Raw genomic sequence first — 15931 nt, forward strand, 5'->3', positions numbered from 1 at the left:
CTAAAGGATAAAAATAGAAAAAGGGGGTAGGACCAGAAATTTTTTTTTTTATTTTTTTTTTTAACTTCTTCCTACTCCTGTTTGAACATGGGAATTTCTTATTTGAATCATTTACAATCATTTTGGAAGATTGTGCTGAGATGTACATGTCCTTATTTATCTGTTATTTTAATTTTATTATATATATATATATATATATATATTTTTTTTTTTTTTACATGTTGAAAATACAAAACTAAACTAAACTAAATACTTAAGTATTCAATTTTCTTCCACTTAACATTTATGAGTTAAATCAATTTAAATTGAATTTCCCCAACAGGGATAAATAAAAAAGTATACATTATACACTACACTAATTAGGCTATTTCCAATTATCTGACAGCCGTAGTTTGTGCTTACATTGCAGATGAACATTTTACACATAAAACATATGAGCAGTTTATAAAATAGGAGATACTGGAATACATTAAACTACCCAGTAGTAAGGAGTTCATATGAGCAGCACCCAGAGCAGCTGCTTGATATACAACACAATAATATGATATACAGTAATGAAAACCAAGAGAGGGGGCAATTTTGAGTAGCCTACTTTACTTTACTGATAATACCTCTGTATTTGTAGCCTTAAAGTAAAATGTTGCCAGTGCAGTATTTGTATTTGTACTTTATTGACTACAGGAGTCAAACTGTGACGGCTGAGAATGACCTTGTTAGATATGAATGCATGTGAAAATGAAATACGAAGGAAAGTCGATTCATTCGTTTTTAGCTGTGCAAGATTATGAATTTTGAAGTGATACAATTGTTATTGTAATACTAGTGGACGCGTTGCTGTGTATTTTGACCCTGCCCACGCACCATCGCTAGCCAAAACAGAAAATGGCGTCAGCTGAGTCCCAGCCGCGGTTTGGCCAGTCTGTCAAAGGCTTACTATCCGAGAAAGTGGGCTCCTGTAGCGGGGATGTGATCGCAATGACCCGTCAAGTGCTGAAGGGATCCCGGAGTCAGGAGGTAAAACGATACGAGTGATTTAATCACAAGAAACCTGTCGCTGTAGCTTCATCTAAATGGGAACGAGCTAACCTAGCTAGCTAGAAAACAAACGGAAACGTCATTTTGTATTCAAAATAAAAGCATTGCCAGTAACGTCACGTTAACGTTAAGTTTAGGTTTTTAACCTTTAGGTTTTATTTTGGTTAGCTTAAGACTGCTATTGCTTTTTAATGTAGCTAAACGTCTTCGATAAAAGCGTATAACGTGTGTTATTAGACTGCAGTGGTGTAATGTAATTAAGTACATTTACTCAAGTACTGTAGGCTACTTTAGTACAAATTTGAGGTATTTTCTTTTTCTGCCACTTTCTACTTCTACTCCGCTACATTTCAGAGAGAAATATTGTACTTTTTACTCCACTACATTCATCTGTTACAGCTTTAGTTACTTTACAAATTAAGATTTTCCACACAAAACACATGCAGTTTTTAAAATACGATTTTTTTATTACAGATTAAACTACCCTACAATATGACGGCCTACAACTCCAGCTGAAATGATTAGACCATTAAACAGTTGATTGACGGAACTGATTTGAGTACATCGAGTACTTTTACTTTTAATACTTTAAGTACATTTTCCTGATTATACTTACATACTTTTACAAAAGTAACATTTTCAATGCAGGACTTTTACTTGTCACAATGTATTTTTACAGTGTGGTATTTGTACTTTAACTTATGTAAAGGATCTGAATTCGGCCTGCATGATTCGGGGAAAAATATGAATCAGGATTTTTTAGCTTAGAATTGATATCACGATTCTCTGTAATGTTTATTGCACACATGAACCATGACAAAACTAAACAAATTGGCAGTACCAAACATCGATTTCTTTTTGGCACCTATAACACATTGATCATCACCACAAGCCTGTAAACACAGAGGCTTCAATGAATACAGAAAATATAGTACAAACTGGCCATTTAAGTACAGTAGGCTACCAGAAATAGTGCCATATAACATAGGGGTGGGAATCACCAGAGGCCTCACGATACGATATCATCACGATACTTATGTCACGATACGATATTATTGCGATTTTAAACATATTGCAATAGTCTGCGATATATTGCAATTTACCGTTTTTCCAACTTCAAATTTCTCCCAATTTCAAATGATCCCCAAAAGAAAACTTTGTCAACATCTGTTTTATCTAAAAAAATATACATTTCTCTGTTTGTTCATCTCACTTCAATTTTATTGCTGCAAAATGGGATTGTCAATCAGACAAACTGACCAACACATATATAATAAAAGATCCATACTTGGCGTCTGTGTATCGATACTAGGGCTGCAACTAACGATTATTTTCATAGTCGATTAATCCGTTGATTATTTTCTTGATTAATAGATCAGTTGTTTGCACTATAAAATGTCAGAAAATGTGGATCAGTGTTTCCCAAACGCCCAAGATGACGTCCTCAAATGTCTTGTTTTCTCCACAACTCAAAAGATATTCAGTTTACTGTCACAGAGGAGAGAAGAAACTAGAACAATATTCACATTTAACAAGCTGGAATCAAAGAATTTTTACTTTTGTCTTTAAAAAAATTACTCAAACCGACTAATCGATTAATCGTTGCAGCTCTATTGATACAGTATTGCCACGGAAAATATTGCGATACTCTGCTGTATCGATATCCCCCCCCTCCCCCCACCCTTAATATAACACATAGAACTAAATATGGCCCTGATACAGGCTCTATCTGAACTCCTTGAACATGTCTTTACAAAACATGTGAATGTCAATGTCAAATGCTTTCAATAAATTAATTGGAGAAAAAAAGTAATTTAAGTCATTTAAAAATCAAATCACGAACGGGTGAATTGAGATCACGATTTTATAACGATTTATCGCGCGGGCCTAATCTGAATACTTCTTCCACCGCTGTAAAAAAATGTAACTGAACATTAAACTAGAGCTGCAACGATTAATCGATTAGTCGTCAACTTTGAAATTAATCGCGAACTATTTTGATAATCGATTAGTCGGTTTGAGTAATTTTTTAAAGACAAAAGTAAGAATTATTTGATTCCAGCTCTAAAATGTGAATATCTTCTAGTTTCTTCTCTCCTCTGTGACAGTAAACTGAATATCTTTGAGTTGTGGACAACACAAGACATTTGAGGACGTCCTCTTGGGCGTTTGGGAAACACTGATCCACATTTTTCACCATTTTCTGACATTTTAGAGACCAAACAACTAATCGATTAATCGAGAAAATAATCAACAGATTAATCGACTAAGAAAATAATCGTTAGTCGCAGCCCTACATTAAACATTGGTCTAATATTATTATACTTCCACTGACAAACCTAAAAATAGAACTAAATACAGAACTTCTTCATAGACGACAGCCTTGGTTAAACTTTTGTTGCAACTAATCGAGCTAAAACGATTGTGTGAGTGACGTTAATCGATTCATAGTTGAAGAAGGAACTTGATTTTAGGAATTCGCTGCTGTTTCTTTGGCTTCTGTGATATTAAACTAAATATGTTGCCTATTAACACAAGCAATTTGAAGACTTCACTTGGGCTCTGAACAAAGCCTCGCTCATTTGTTTCAATCGGTATCATACATTAGTTTAATACATTGTGAGCATTTCCCTTCCTGTGAACCAATCCTCCTTCCGATGGAGCCTCTTTCTTATCTTTCTACTCACGTCATGAAAGTGAATGGAGCCATTGTTAGAAAATGTAGGCCTATATATTCCTGTGTGTATCATTCAACCTTGAGAACATTGTGAACTGAACCCTGCTTCGTGCCTTGTCCTCCGAGACCTCGTAACTTTCAGAATCAACTCACAGAAGTCCAGCCAGTAGATGGTAGGATAGGAACCACAAAACAATCGTGATCAGATTGTTTCTCAACTATTTTTTTTTCTGACATTTTACAAACGATGAATTCATGCATAGGCATGGGCACGGTATTGCAATTCAGGCTTTAAAATGTATTATTTTGAAATGTGTGGGTAAAAAAAAGTAACACAATGTATTAAACACACTGGCAATGGTAACTTAAAGGTTAGAGGAGCAAGCTTGTAATGTAAGTTAATAGGACAATTGTCCAGCTTGTATTTACCTTCACTAAAGTGCTCATTTTGCCACAGACAGGCTCAGATTAATATTCTAAGTGTCTGACAACATTATGGAAAGGATTTCTAAGGAGTCGACCTTTCTGTTAAAGAGTAAGATCCTTTTTTAAAACATAAAAACATCCGTGAAATTGCGTTCGGTAAACCCACCAGACTCCATGTAAATAAACAGTAATTTTAGCATCGTGAAATACACTTCATTCAAAGTCAACAGAAAGAAAATAAAACTATTAAAAGCCGTTTTGGGTCGTCTTTCCACTTTTCCAACCATCACAACTCTAGTTTTGGTTGAAATAAACACATAGTTTAACGATTTACATGTGAAAATATACTGGCTCTATACACGCTAAAAGTATTGTTTTTTTAAATGGAGTCTGGTGGGTTTAGCGCTAGCGACTTCAGAGCTGTTTCTGGTTAAACGGAAAGGTCTCAAAGAGGTCAGACACTTAGAATATTAATCTGAGCCTGTCAGTTAAAGGTTAGAGGAGCGAGCATGTCGTTGGTTCAATCTGCAGACGGACAGGATGAATCTGGGTGGGGAAAGAGAGCAGCGCTTGTCCCTCCCTCATTACCACCACTGAGGTGCCCTTGAGCAAGGCCCTAACCTAACCCAAAAAGGCTCCTGTTCATTGGAGAACACAATAGACTGTGGTTGTACTGGGCATGCATCGACGAAATCATTGACAGGTTAATTGGTAATACAAAGAATCAGTTGCAGCCCTAAATGCCGTCTTGTTGTTTATGTCTTTTTCCAGCTCCTTGGTCAAGCAGCAAGAAATATGGTCATTCAGGAGGACGCCATCCTGCATTCTGAGGATGTAAGTATTAAAGTATAGAGTTAGAATACACCTCTGATAATAGAACAAAGTACTGGAGACACTCTTCACTGTTGATGAAGACAACCATACCACAAACTAAAGAGTTAAATGAACACCTCACAATGAAAAGATGACATCCCATCATACAAGGCTTTCTAGTTTGTACTTGTGACAGCTAAATGAAGTAGTACAAAGGTATCTGCTCATGTATGAATGCTTCGCTGCAACACAAACAAATATATTTATTTACCTCTATTCACACACAATGAGGCATATTTTCAGTTGTGATTGAACTGTATTTTTGAGGAACTATAGGGCACTTAACATCTACAACAGGTCTACAAAATGAATTTTACAAATTCTTCATAGGGAAACCAAAACCCAAATGACTACATCTATAGACTATTTCCAATTTATATTATATTACACTGATTCACTTACTGTTTTAATGTTTCCCGATGTGTGATATCAGGACGATGAGCTGACAGAACTGACAAGTTGAACGTTGTCCAGTTAGAACGGACCCACCGCGGTGACTTTTTTGGTTGAGCTGTTGGTTTAATAGTCGACTCGGAAGAAAGCGAACGTTTTGACAATAAACTCCATCAACACAACAGTATGTGGAGTTAAACTGGACGGGCCCAATAACCTCTGGATAGTTCTACTTGTTGTTAAATTGCAATGTGAGCGGCATTATGAGCAGCATTATGTCGGCAGGATCATTTAAAAGGCAACCGCGACTACATTGTGCGTCTGCCCTATTTCTGAGACCGTGGCGGCAGAAATTTTGCCATGGCGGGCCGCCACTACAAAATCAACATAGAGGAAACACTGAGTTCAACATCAGAGGGGGGTGTTGAGATTGGAAAAAGCCGGAAAAAATTGCGACAGACGTCAAAAGGTGACAAATGTGGGGAAAAAGAGCCAAAAACGTCGGGGGGGAAAAAAACTCAAAAAAGGTGACAAAAATGTCAAAAAAAAATTGTCAAAGACTGAACAAAGCAACAAAATCTCTGAAAAAAGCAACTACAACTTTGTTGTTATCCCCCTGTAAATTACGCCTATGCTTGTATGTACGATCCACAATCCAACATCACTATCATCTGTCTTCCAGAGTCTGAGAAAAATGTCCATTATCACCACACATTTACAATACCAGTAAGTATCAGTCAGCTGCTCGTGAGTACAAACATGTGAATATTTTGCTCAAATTGGAAATAAATATTTAAAGTGTCTGTCTGTCTCCCTGTCTCCCTGTCTGTCTGTGTGTCTCCCTGTCTGTCTGTCTGTCTCCCTGTCTGTCTGTCTGTCTCCCTGTCTGTCTGTCTGTCTGTCTGTCACCAAGGCAGGAGGCCATCCAGAAGAAGTAAGTCTAAACACTACACTCTGTTTATGCTCCAGTATAAGACAGCTGACACCAGTGTCTCAACAGTAAGCCATAACACACACTGATAACGTGCACTGACTCCTCCTCTCCACCCCCCCAGCGTGGAGCACTCTAAAAACCTGCAGGACCAGCTGAGACACCTGCTAAAGTGAGGGAGCAGCAGAGGACGCACCCCCACCCTCAGGGGTGACCCTGTGTCAACCAACAGGGGCTCAGCAGGAGGGTTCAATGTGGGATAATCTGCCATCTGTTTACTTTGGAACACACCGGTGGCCGGTGCAGCTGGGACAGGAAGGGATGTGCTGCTCTGTGCCTGGGCTTAAGGCCGGCTACACACTGGCTGCGTGGCGTAAGCGTGGCGTTTCTGTTGCGTGTCAGCTGCGTGGCGTTTTCTATGTCTTTACACACCAGAAAGGTGTCTGACGTGGCGCTGCTGCTGCTAGCCTTGTCTGTACACATGGATGTTTCCCATTGATAAAATGAAATACCACGTTAAACATAAATATATACTGATTTGATTACAGCAAAGACAACGTCGGCAGTATTGATGGCAAAATAGGCTACAGAATATTTCGTTCTGTATTGACAGGTACAATATTTGAAAATCGATAATTATTTTTTAAAATTACATTTATATCTGCATTTATGTCGAAACCTAGAGACTTTCAAACATCAACATGTCATTTATTAAATGTATTCATGTCAAAATGACATCTAAACATCTTTTCCTATTCTATTTAGCCTGGAAACGCTTCCAACACGCTTGTCTGTCGCGTGAAAAATAGGCGTCGGTTCTATTTCTAGCATGCACACGTTTTCTGAGACGCGCGTGTCACGCAGGCAGTGTGCAAGCTCTAACCCGTTACCATGGGAGCCGAAATAAAAACGGACACGCCACGCAGCTGACACGCTCACGCCACGCAGCCAGTGTGTAGGAGGCCTTAGAATTGCTCTGAGAAGCAAGGACCTTGGAATTATTATATATATTTTTTTTAATGTTTTTGATTAATTGTATCACACTAATTTATTAAATACCTTGTCTGTATCATCTTGTCTCCTTGTAATGCTGCCCTGTGAATCAAGTCAAACAGCACATAACTGTAAGTGTGTGAGTGGTAAAATGCAGACCTGGAGAACAGGCGAAATCTAGACAGAGCTTTACCAAAGCATAACTTCTGTAATAAATTTGTATGGGAGTCAGTCCAGCACCTTTTTTTTCAGTGAGTGAAGAGATTAGCTCCTGGCCTTGATGGTACAAGGTAGCAGAGCTGGGCAATATATCAATATTATATCCATATTGTGATATGAGACTAGATATTGTCTTAGATTTTGAATATCGTAATAAGTGGTGTCTTTTCCTGGTTTTAAAGGCTGCATTACAGTAAAGTGATGTCATTTTATGAACTTACCAGACTGTTGTAACTGTTCTATTATTTTTATATTTACCCACTTAGTCATTATGTCCACATTACTGATGATTATTTATCTAAAATCTCATTGTGAGGATATTTTGTTAAAGCACCAATTGTCAACCCTACAATATCGCCACAATATCGACATCGAGGTATTAGGACAAGAATATCACGATATCTGATTTTCTCCCTATCGCCCAGCCCTACAAGGTAGTTGATATGAAATTACAGTTTTTGTCACTTGTTTTCTGAAAGCATAGGTCATACACACACACACACACACACACACACACACATACACACAGAAACTGCCTTCAAAACAATGGTATGTCTTCTCAAAATAGTATTTTCTGTTCAAATGACACACACACAATCATGAATACATTTCTAAGAACCAGTTGAACACAAATGTCAAACGCTATTATCAATGGAGAACACTAGGATAAATGCCTTATCAGGGTTGTCTGTTTTTTGTACTCAAATAAAAAACTAAACATGTACTGTAATATAAACAAATGTCCTCGGGTCAAATTTGACCCATTTTTATATCAGAATTGTGGATTATTTGAACCAAATTGCCCCAAAATAACATGAATGCGTTGATGTGCGTTGAATGGAAGCCATGTAACGTTCTTGGCAGGTAAAATTAATGATTACTTTCATTGAATTGTGGGTGTTTTTTTTTTCAATTTGATAGCATTTGAAATAAACTGTGATCCACTCAACATCCTCTGATCTTAACTATCAGTCACAATAATCCACAATTTCAGTTTTTTTAAACAAAAAAAATAGGTATCATGTCATTTAAATAGTGTTTATTGACCATGTATTTAAAGCGTCAAAAAAAGTGACAAAAACGTTTGAAAAAGAGCCAAAAAAAGTTCATTTGCAATTTTGACCCGGAAGGACAACAAGTTCACGGTCTACGGGAAGACAACACAAGGGTTAAATCGCCTCCTCGTGCCTCCACTTGGCTCCCTTCCTCCCGTCTTAGTCCCTCCCACCGAGGAGGCCCGGGAGAGACGCTAGGAAATCACGGGAGGAGAGAGAAAACAAAGAAATGTGTTTAGAGAGATGAGACCTCCTTTCCACTGAAGCATCACATGAATATGTCAGCTGTTTGGGCTGAGTTAGTAACGCCTTCAGCTGCAGGAAGGCTGCTCTCTGTATCCTCGCCTATAGCTCCTCGATGATCCCTCCTCGATGCTCGCTCCTCGGGGCAGAAATAAGAGCTTTGAGATGGCTTTCACCGAGGACGGACAGAAAAACTTCTGGTTCAGCCGAGGACCAAGGAGTCGAGGAGCTATCAGATAAGGGCCATGGGATGTAGCCATACTCTGCCCAGCCTCCCTCATTGTTAAACCAAAGGGGCCCGAATCTCATCAGAGATTATGGCTCATCTTGGTCTTGCTATCCTCTTTGTCTTCCTCCTCTTGTGGCGTTTTTCCATCACATGGTACCTGCTCGACTCGCCTCGACTCTGCTTGCCTTTTTTGGTTTTCCATTACGAAATAAAGTCCCTGGTACCTGCCAACAGGTACTTTATTTAGTCTCACCTCCGTCGAGGTTCCAAGCGAGCTGAGGCGATACCAAAAGGTGTTGTGAAAGCGACAGACGGGTGTGTCCTGAACAACATTTTTAAATAGTTTAGCCAGCAGTGTTTTTTTGCTGCCTCCAGCTTCTTTAGAAACTAAATGTGTCTTCTGGCTGTGGCAACAACAACACACCTTCCACGTTCTGTGTGTGCGTTAGGTCACGGCAGTTTACTGCGGCGCCGCTATGACGACCAGCCAAGCTCGCCTCACACATGAGGCGGTACTAAATCTGCAATGGAAAAAGGAGGACGGGGCACTGCGGTCGAGCCAAGCCGAGTAGAGCTGGTACTAGCAGTGGAAAAACGCCATTACTGTACTTACACTCCTCCTGCTTCTCTTTCCGATGTTGAAGAGCTCACCTGTGGCCCTTTTATTTTATAAGCTCTGATTGCTAGTTAAAGTGCCCATATTATGAAAAAATCACCTTTTCTGGGATTTGGGGTGTTATGTTGTGTCTCTGGTGCTTCCACACACATACAAACTTTGAAAAAAATCCATCCATGGTGTTTAGAGTGAGATACAGTTTCTGAATGTGTCCTGCCTTCAGTCTCTGGGTGAGCTGGTCAAAATCAGCACGGATTGTGACGTCACAAGCCGAAACGAGTAGGCTAACCGCAACCATTAGCTCGTAGCGTTAGCATGCTAACAATTATGAACCTGAAAATGAGCATAATATGGCTGCTTTAAACAATTGTGTTTGTCCATGTGAGGAGTCAGAGTGGATAGTAGGATATTTAAAGGGTAACTACCGTTTTTTTCAACCTGGACCCTATTTTTCTATGTTTTTGTGTCTAAGTGACTGATGGGAACAACAATCTTTGACATTGGTCTAGTGTTAATAGAGATCGCTGCAGTCTGCAGCGGAGAAACAAGCTACAATGTAAGTTAATAGAACAGTGAAAACATCTTCACTTAATTGTTTTGGTGCTTGAAATGAGTGTACAAAAAGTCTTGGGTTCACAAAAGTAGCGTAATGTAAGGATAAAATAGTAAATAAATGTCTAAAATGAATTTTTGTAATATCACTTTTTGAGTAGGAATGCTGACCGGTGCGTCTTTTGTCCTCATAGGGTTAATTTGTATGTATATTCATTTTTTGCCACTTAGGTTTTGAGAAGCCAGACTTAATAAGATGAAATGCTTAATTGGGGGAAGGACACAGGCCTTGTGAGTTCCGAGTTGCAGCAGGTGTTACTCAAATGTACTGCACTTACAAGTGCAGTACAATTTGCATTTAAATGATGCATTAAAAAGCAATCTTCTGGACCGCTGCGTTAACATTTACAATTTCCATTTTGTGACAGCTTTCATTTCAGACAACTGTTAATATGACAGAAACAAAGACATGAAAGCAGTGCGCCTCCCAAAAATGAAACAAGGCCCTGCCCACAGAGCAACAGATATCTAGTTATTGTAATTCAAGATTAAGAAAGACAAAACTATTGTGGTGTGTCACACTCCAGACTCCACAGTCTCACAGCAGCCCAGGGAACACAAAATGAAAAGTTGTGGAAGGTCTTTATTAAAAGAATATTCCTTTGATTGGCTGCGTCGTCAGGGCAGAGCCATGATAAGGAGCAAAGGAACAAACTTATCAGCAGCCTGAAGGCCAACAGCTGCTTGACCCTGACAGCGTCCCTGAAGGCCACGCTGCTGAGTCCTGTTACGTAACGCTGCACGTGTTCCACACCAAGATGTTGAGAGTTTGCTGCTGATGAGCTGGGCATGCTGGCCTTCACTAGTCAGCAGAATCCACGTTTATAAGATAGTTATAGAATTATACAGATTCATATACAGATACTGTGTTTCTGAGAGGGGATACACATGCAAGAGAAACACTATATGCACCAACAGTGGAACATTTCAGTCACTTGACATTTCTGGTGTAACGGAAAGACATTTGAAATAGCTGCATAAAGGGACACTTATTGTATGCTTAAAAGACCATGCCAGCTGTTCCTTCACCATATTTGATAGGTAACTACCGTTTTTTTCAACCTGGACCCTATTTTCCTATGTTTTTGTGTCTAAGTGACTGATGGGAACAACAATCTTTGACATTGGTCCAGTATTAAGTGAGATCGCTGCAGTCGGCAGCGGAGAAACAAGCTACAATGTAAGTTAATAGGACAATTGTCCAGCTTGTATTTACCTTCACAAAAGTGCTCGTTTTGCCACTGACAGAATAATATTCTAAGTGTCTGACAACAGCCCTTTACCCCATGTGAAGGAGTTCAAGTACCTTGGGCTCTTGTTCGTGAGCAGTGTTGGGAGTAACGCGTTACAAAAGTAACGCAATTACAGTAATGTATTCCTTTTTGCTGTAACGCAGTAATATAACGCATTACTAATTAAATTTCGGTAATATTATACTCGTTACAATCTCAGTAACGCGAGTTACAACACATTTTAACGCAACATTTAGTGGTGCATTGGTTTATTTAAGAATTCACCAACACCGCGACACATTTCTTCACAGGAAAAAAAAAAAGCTGTATTATTTTCCTGTCGCTGTATTCGATGGTTGAGATGACTGCAGAGACAAATACATTTGCGAGATGGATATTATTTTCAGGAGTTATTACGCTGCGTTGAAGTGAGCTGTCCTGTTTCTGTTCCCGTGGTCAGAACCAGAGACGGTACGTCAGCATGTATGTCCCAACAGGTGACGGTACGTCAGCATGTATGTCCCAACAGGTGACGGTACGTCAGCGGCTGACAGATATAAACATGTCGGGAATTAATGATGAGGCTTGCTACACGTAAATATCATTGCATTTTATCAGCCGTGGAGAGTAACTCTGCCTGTAGTGGAATGGCTTCGAATGACAACCAAAAACGCTTGTCTTTTACTGTGACCATTTACTGTTCAGTATATTGCAGTTTTACAAACAAGAAAGTGAACAACTTGAGCCTCATCTCAGTAAGCTAGCAAGAGTAGGCTACACACTCTTAATACATCCATGGTACAAATGCGTTACATTACCTTGCGCATGCTACACAACCAAGGGGGTAAGCTCATAGACTGTATATAAGAATGGACCAACAGATCCCGTTGCTCTGGACGGAGACCAGTGAAGGCCATTAGAAGCACTTTTCCGGTGAGCGCTGAGCGTTACTGAGCAGCCTCCAACTGAGAGAGACAACGTAAATGTGACGTGAGCAACGTGTCTGAAAGTTGGAAGTCTTCTGGTAGCTGTGCTAAGAGAAATCTCAATAATTCCCAATCTTGCAGAGAAGGAGAGCGTAGGTATATGTAAGGAAATAACATGGACACAGGCTAATTATTGCTAACTAAAATGCTAGTTAACATTAGTAATTAAACTTAAACAGCTAATGTAAGTCCAAACTGCCTGCGAGCTTCTCCTGTACTATACGGTAATTCCTCTACTATGCGACAGTAAGTCGCGTGGTTATGACACAATCGTTAGCCTATTTTTACAAAAACGTCTGCTACGGAGCCATAACGTGAGGTACAAGGTAATGGAGCCTTTTATACATTGTTGTCGAGCTCTGAAGCGAAGCTTACCCCCTTGGGTAAGCTTCTCCTCGGACCGCGAACCTCCTATGGCGCCATTTTAATGCTACAAAGCGATCACCCCCCGTTAGCATTCCATTGACTGCCATTCATTTTGACGTCACTTTGACAGCGAATAACTTTACATCTGAAGCGTTTAAAGACTCTATTTGTCCATTGTTTATTTCTAAAGAAACACAACAATGTATAAAAGGCTCCATTACCTTGTACTTCACGTTATGGCTCCGTAGCAGACGTTTTTGTAAAAATAGGCTAACGATTGTGTCATGACCACGCGACTTACTGTCGCATAGTAGAGGAATTACCGTATAGTACAGGAGAAGCGCGCAGGCAGTTTCGTCTCACATTAGCTGTTTAAGTGCAATTACTAATGTTAACTAGCATTTTAGTTAGCAATAATTAGCCTGTGCCTATGTTATCTCCTTACATATACCTACGCTCTCCGTCTCTGCTAGATTGGGAATGATTGAGATTTCTCTTGGCACAGCTACCAGAAGACTTCCAACTTTCAGACAGGTTGCTCACGTCACATTTACGTCGTCTCTCTCAGTTGGAGGCTGCTCAGTAACACTCAGCGCTCACCGGAAAAGTGCTTCTAACGGCCTTCACTGGTCTCCGTCCAGAGCAACGGGATCTGTTGGTCCATTCTTATATACAGTCTATGTACACAACAGATAACTTCCGTGTAGCATACTTCAAAATAAAAGCACTTCCTGTGACTATTCGCAGTAAAACTAAATTATTGTTAAATAAGGTTGTGTAGGCTACCTTTTCACAAACCAGCTGTAAATCAAGTACTGCAAATAATGTAAATAGTGAGTTTTAATCACACTATAATTGAACATTTCCTTTAGAGTGTTTTAAACTAAACAACATGAATTTCTTATTCAAGTGCTATAAATAAACATTTTACAACAATGCCGTACTTTTAATTGAGTATTTTCATTTTCTCCTACTTGCCTATTATACGTTTTACTTATCTATTTTTTATAGATTTAGTTACTTTGCATATTTATATTAATTATACAAAATATGAATAATCTATGATGTATTAAAGTGGATGAATAGGAGACTTTATTGATCGGGTGGTGAAATTCACAAGCTAGCTGCCAAATCAAACATCCCCTATTATTTTGGTGAAAGTAACTCAAAAGTAATGCAAAAGTAGTGTAACGCATTACAATTCAGAGACAGTAATATTGTAATATAACTAATTACTCTCAAATGACAGTAACTAGTAATCTATAATGTATTACATTTTGGAAGTAACTTGCCCAACACTGTTCGTGAGTGAGGGGATGATGGAGCGGGAGATTGGTCCGAGAATCGGCACACTCCCTTTATCGCACCGTTATGACAAAAAGAGAGCTGAGCCAGAAGGCAAAGCTCTCGATCTACCGGTCAGTTTTCGTTCCTACCCTCACCTATGGTCATGAAGGCTGACGGATGACTGAGCTTCTCACCCTATCTCCAAGGGTCGCTGGTGTCTCCCTTAGAGATAGGGTGAGAAGCTCAGTCATCCGTGAGGAGCTCGGAGTAGAGCCGCTGCTCCTTTGCGTCGAAAGGAGCCAGTTGAGGTGGTTCAGGCATCTAGTAAGGATGCTCCCTGGGCGCCTCCCTAGGGAGGTGTTCCAGGCACGTCCAGCTGGGAGGAGGTTCAAAATTCTTCAGTCGAGTTTCTGTGCGGAAAAGTCGCCGGAATACACCATTTTATAATCATAGCCATACTGACAAATCCAGAGAGAGTTGTGCTGATAGTCTTAATTAGCTTTGTAGCAACTCATTTGGCAATGGCTTGAATGTAACGGACGTTCATTAATATCAAAAAGTTACGCACTAAAGCTTTAAGGTGCCTTGCATGCCTCTCCCTACACACTTAAAGTTGTTGTTTCAGTGCATCACAGTGCAGCTGATGCATTCCTCACTCATCATGTGTCGTATTTCAGTATGTAATGTGTGTTTGCTCACACTGTATCTGTTATCCTTGTACCCAGCGGATCTCTCTTAATCGCAATGAGACTACCTGCTTAAATGTATGATTGACTGATTAACTACTAAAAAGCATTCACAAACACTTTAAATCTTCCAAACCCTTCACCTAACTTCTGACCTGTATCACTAAGATGTCTCCTCGCCTTCAGCCCATATCCTGAACCCCCTCTCCTGCCTCAGGCACAGATCTGACCCTGTCAGGAGGGTTGAAGTCCTGCACACTGCCAGGCCATTTCCATCTCCCCTTCATTAACCTTGAGTCTAAATGATGTTCTTCCGCTAGGACAGCACGTTGTCTTGTCAGAGCCCCGAGGTCTGTGAGGATACAGGCTCATAGTTAGATCTCAAACAGATACTACAAGCACTTTTTTTAAGAACAAACTCTTCATAGATTTGCTGATGCTGATCCCAGCATCATGGTTCCCAAACAAATTTGTTTGTTCATGGTTTTCTGCAGGTTTCAACAAGTCAAATTTAAGACTTCTTAAGACCATCATGCTTGATATTTAAGATCTTATCACAACATCAACTAAGCCCTAAATTCTGAATTTTTTTTCAAGCCAAGTATCGCTAAACTTGCACTCCACATATAGCTGAAGAATCAAATCTGTTTTATGTTGTGCAATCTGAAAGAGACTCGCACCAATAACACGAAAGCTGATGGCTGCAATTTAAGTAGCATGTTGGTTTCATTTGTAGTCGTAATACAGAAAAATTATATATGGACTAGCAACTGAAAAAACTACAACACCATGGGGAAAAAAATTAGCATTACAGGTAGCGTTGCATGGACGTAGGAAAATTAAGACCTGTTTAAAATGAATTAAAGGTCCCATGACATGCTGCTTTTTGGATGCTTTTATATAGGTCTTAGTGGTCCCCTAATACTGTATCTGAAGTCTCTTTTATATAGGCCTTAGTGGTCCCCTAATACTGTATCTGAAGTCTCTTTTATATAGACCTTAGTGGTCCCCTAATACTGTATCTGAAGTCTCTTTTATATAGACCTTAGTGGTCCCCTAATACTGTATCTGA

At 39.6% G+C, this 15931-nt stretch overlaps 1 protein-coding gene across 1 annotated transcript; it reads left to right on the forward strand.

Annotated features, from left to right (window-relative positions):
* The first annotated feature begins 836 nt into the window (after window positions 1-836).
* On the forward strand, window positions 837-6769 carry borcs7 (BLOC-1 related complex subunit 7). The gene is made up of 5 exons (XM_031304704.2): window positions 837-1014; window positions 4910-4972; window positions 6087-6130; window positions 6318-6338; window positions 6460-6769. Exons 1-5 carry the CDS (start codon window positions 883-885, stop codon window positions 6509-6511), a joined length of 312 nt encoding a protein of 103 aa, XP_031160564.1. The 5' UTR covers window positions 837-882; the 3' UTR covers window positions 6512-6769.
* Window positions 6770-15931: the final 9162 nt, after the last annotated feature.

The sequence above is a fragment of the Sander lucioperca genome, chromosome 15 (genome assembly GCF_008315115.2).
Source record: "Sander lucioperca isolate FBNREF2018 chromosome 15, SLUC_FBN_1.2, whole genome shotgun sequence".
In the NCBI taxonomy this organism is placed as follows: Eukaryota; Metazoa; Chordata; class Actinopteri; order Perciformes; family Percidae; genus Sander; species Sander lucioperca.

Excerpts from the sequence above, each read along its gene's own strand:
- borcs7 (XM_031304704.2), top strand. The coding sequence starts at position 883 with ATGGCGTCAGCTGAGTCCCAGCCGCGGTTTGGCCAGTCTGTCAAAGGC. Across the intron at positions 6,131-6,317 it reads ACCACACATTTACAATACCA|GCAGGAGGCCATCCAGAAGA; the intron begins GTAAGTATCAGT and ends TCTGTCACCAAG. Across the intron at positions 6,339-6,459 it reads CAGGAGGCCATCCAGAAGAA|CGTGGAGCACTCTAAAAACC; the intron begins GTAAGTCTAAAC and ends CCACCCCCCCAG.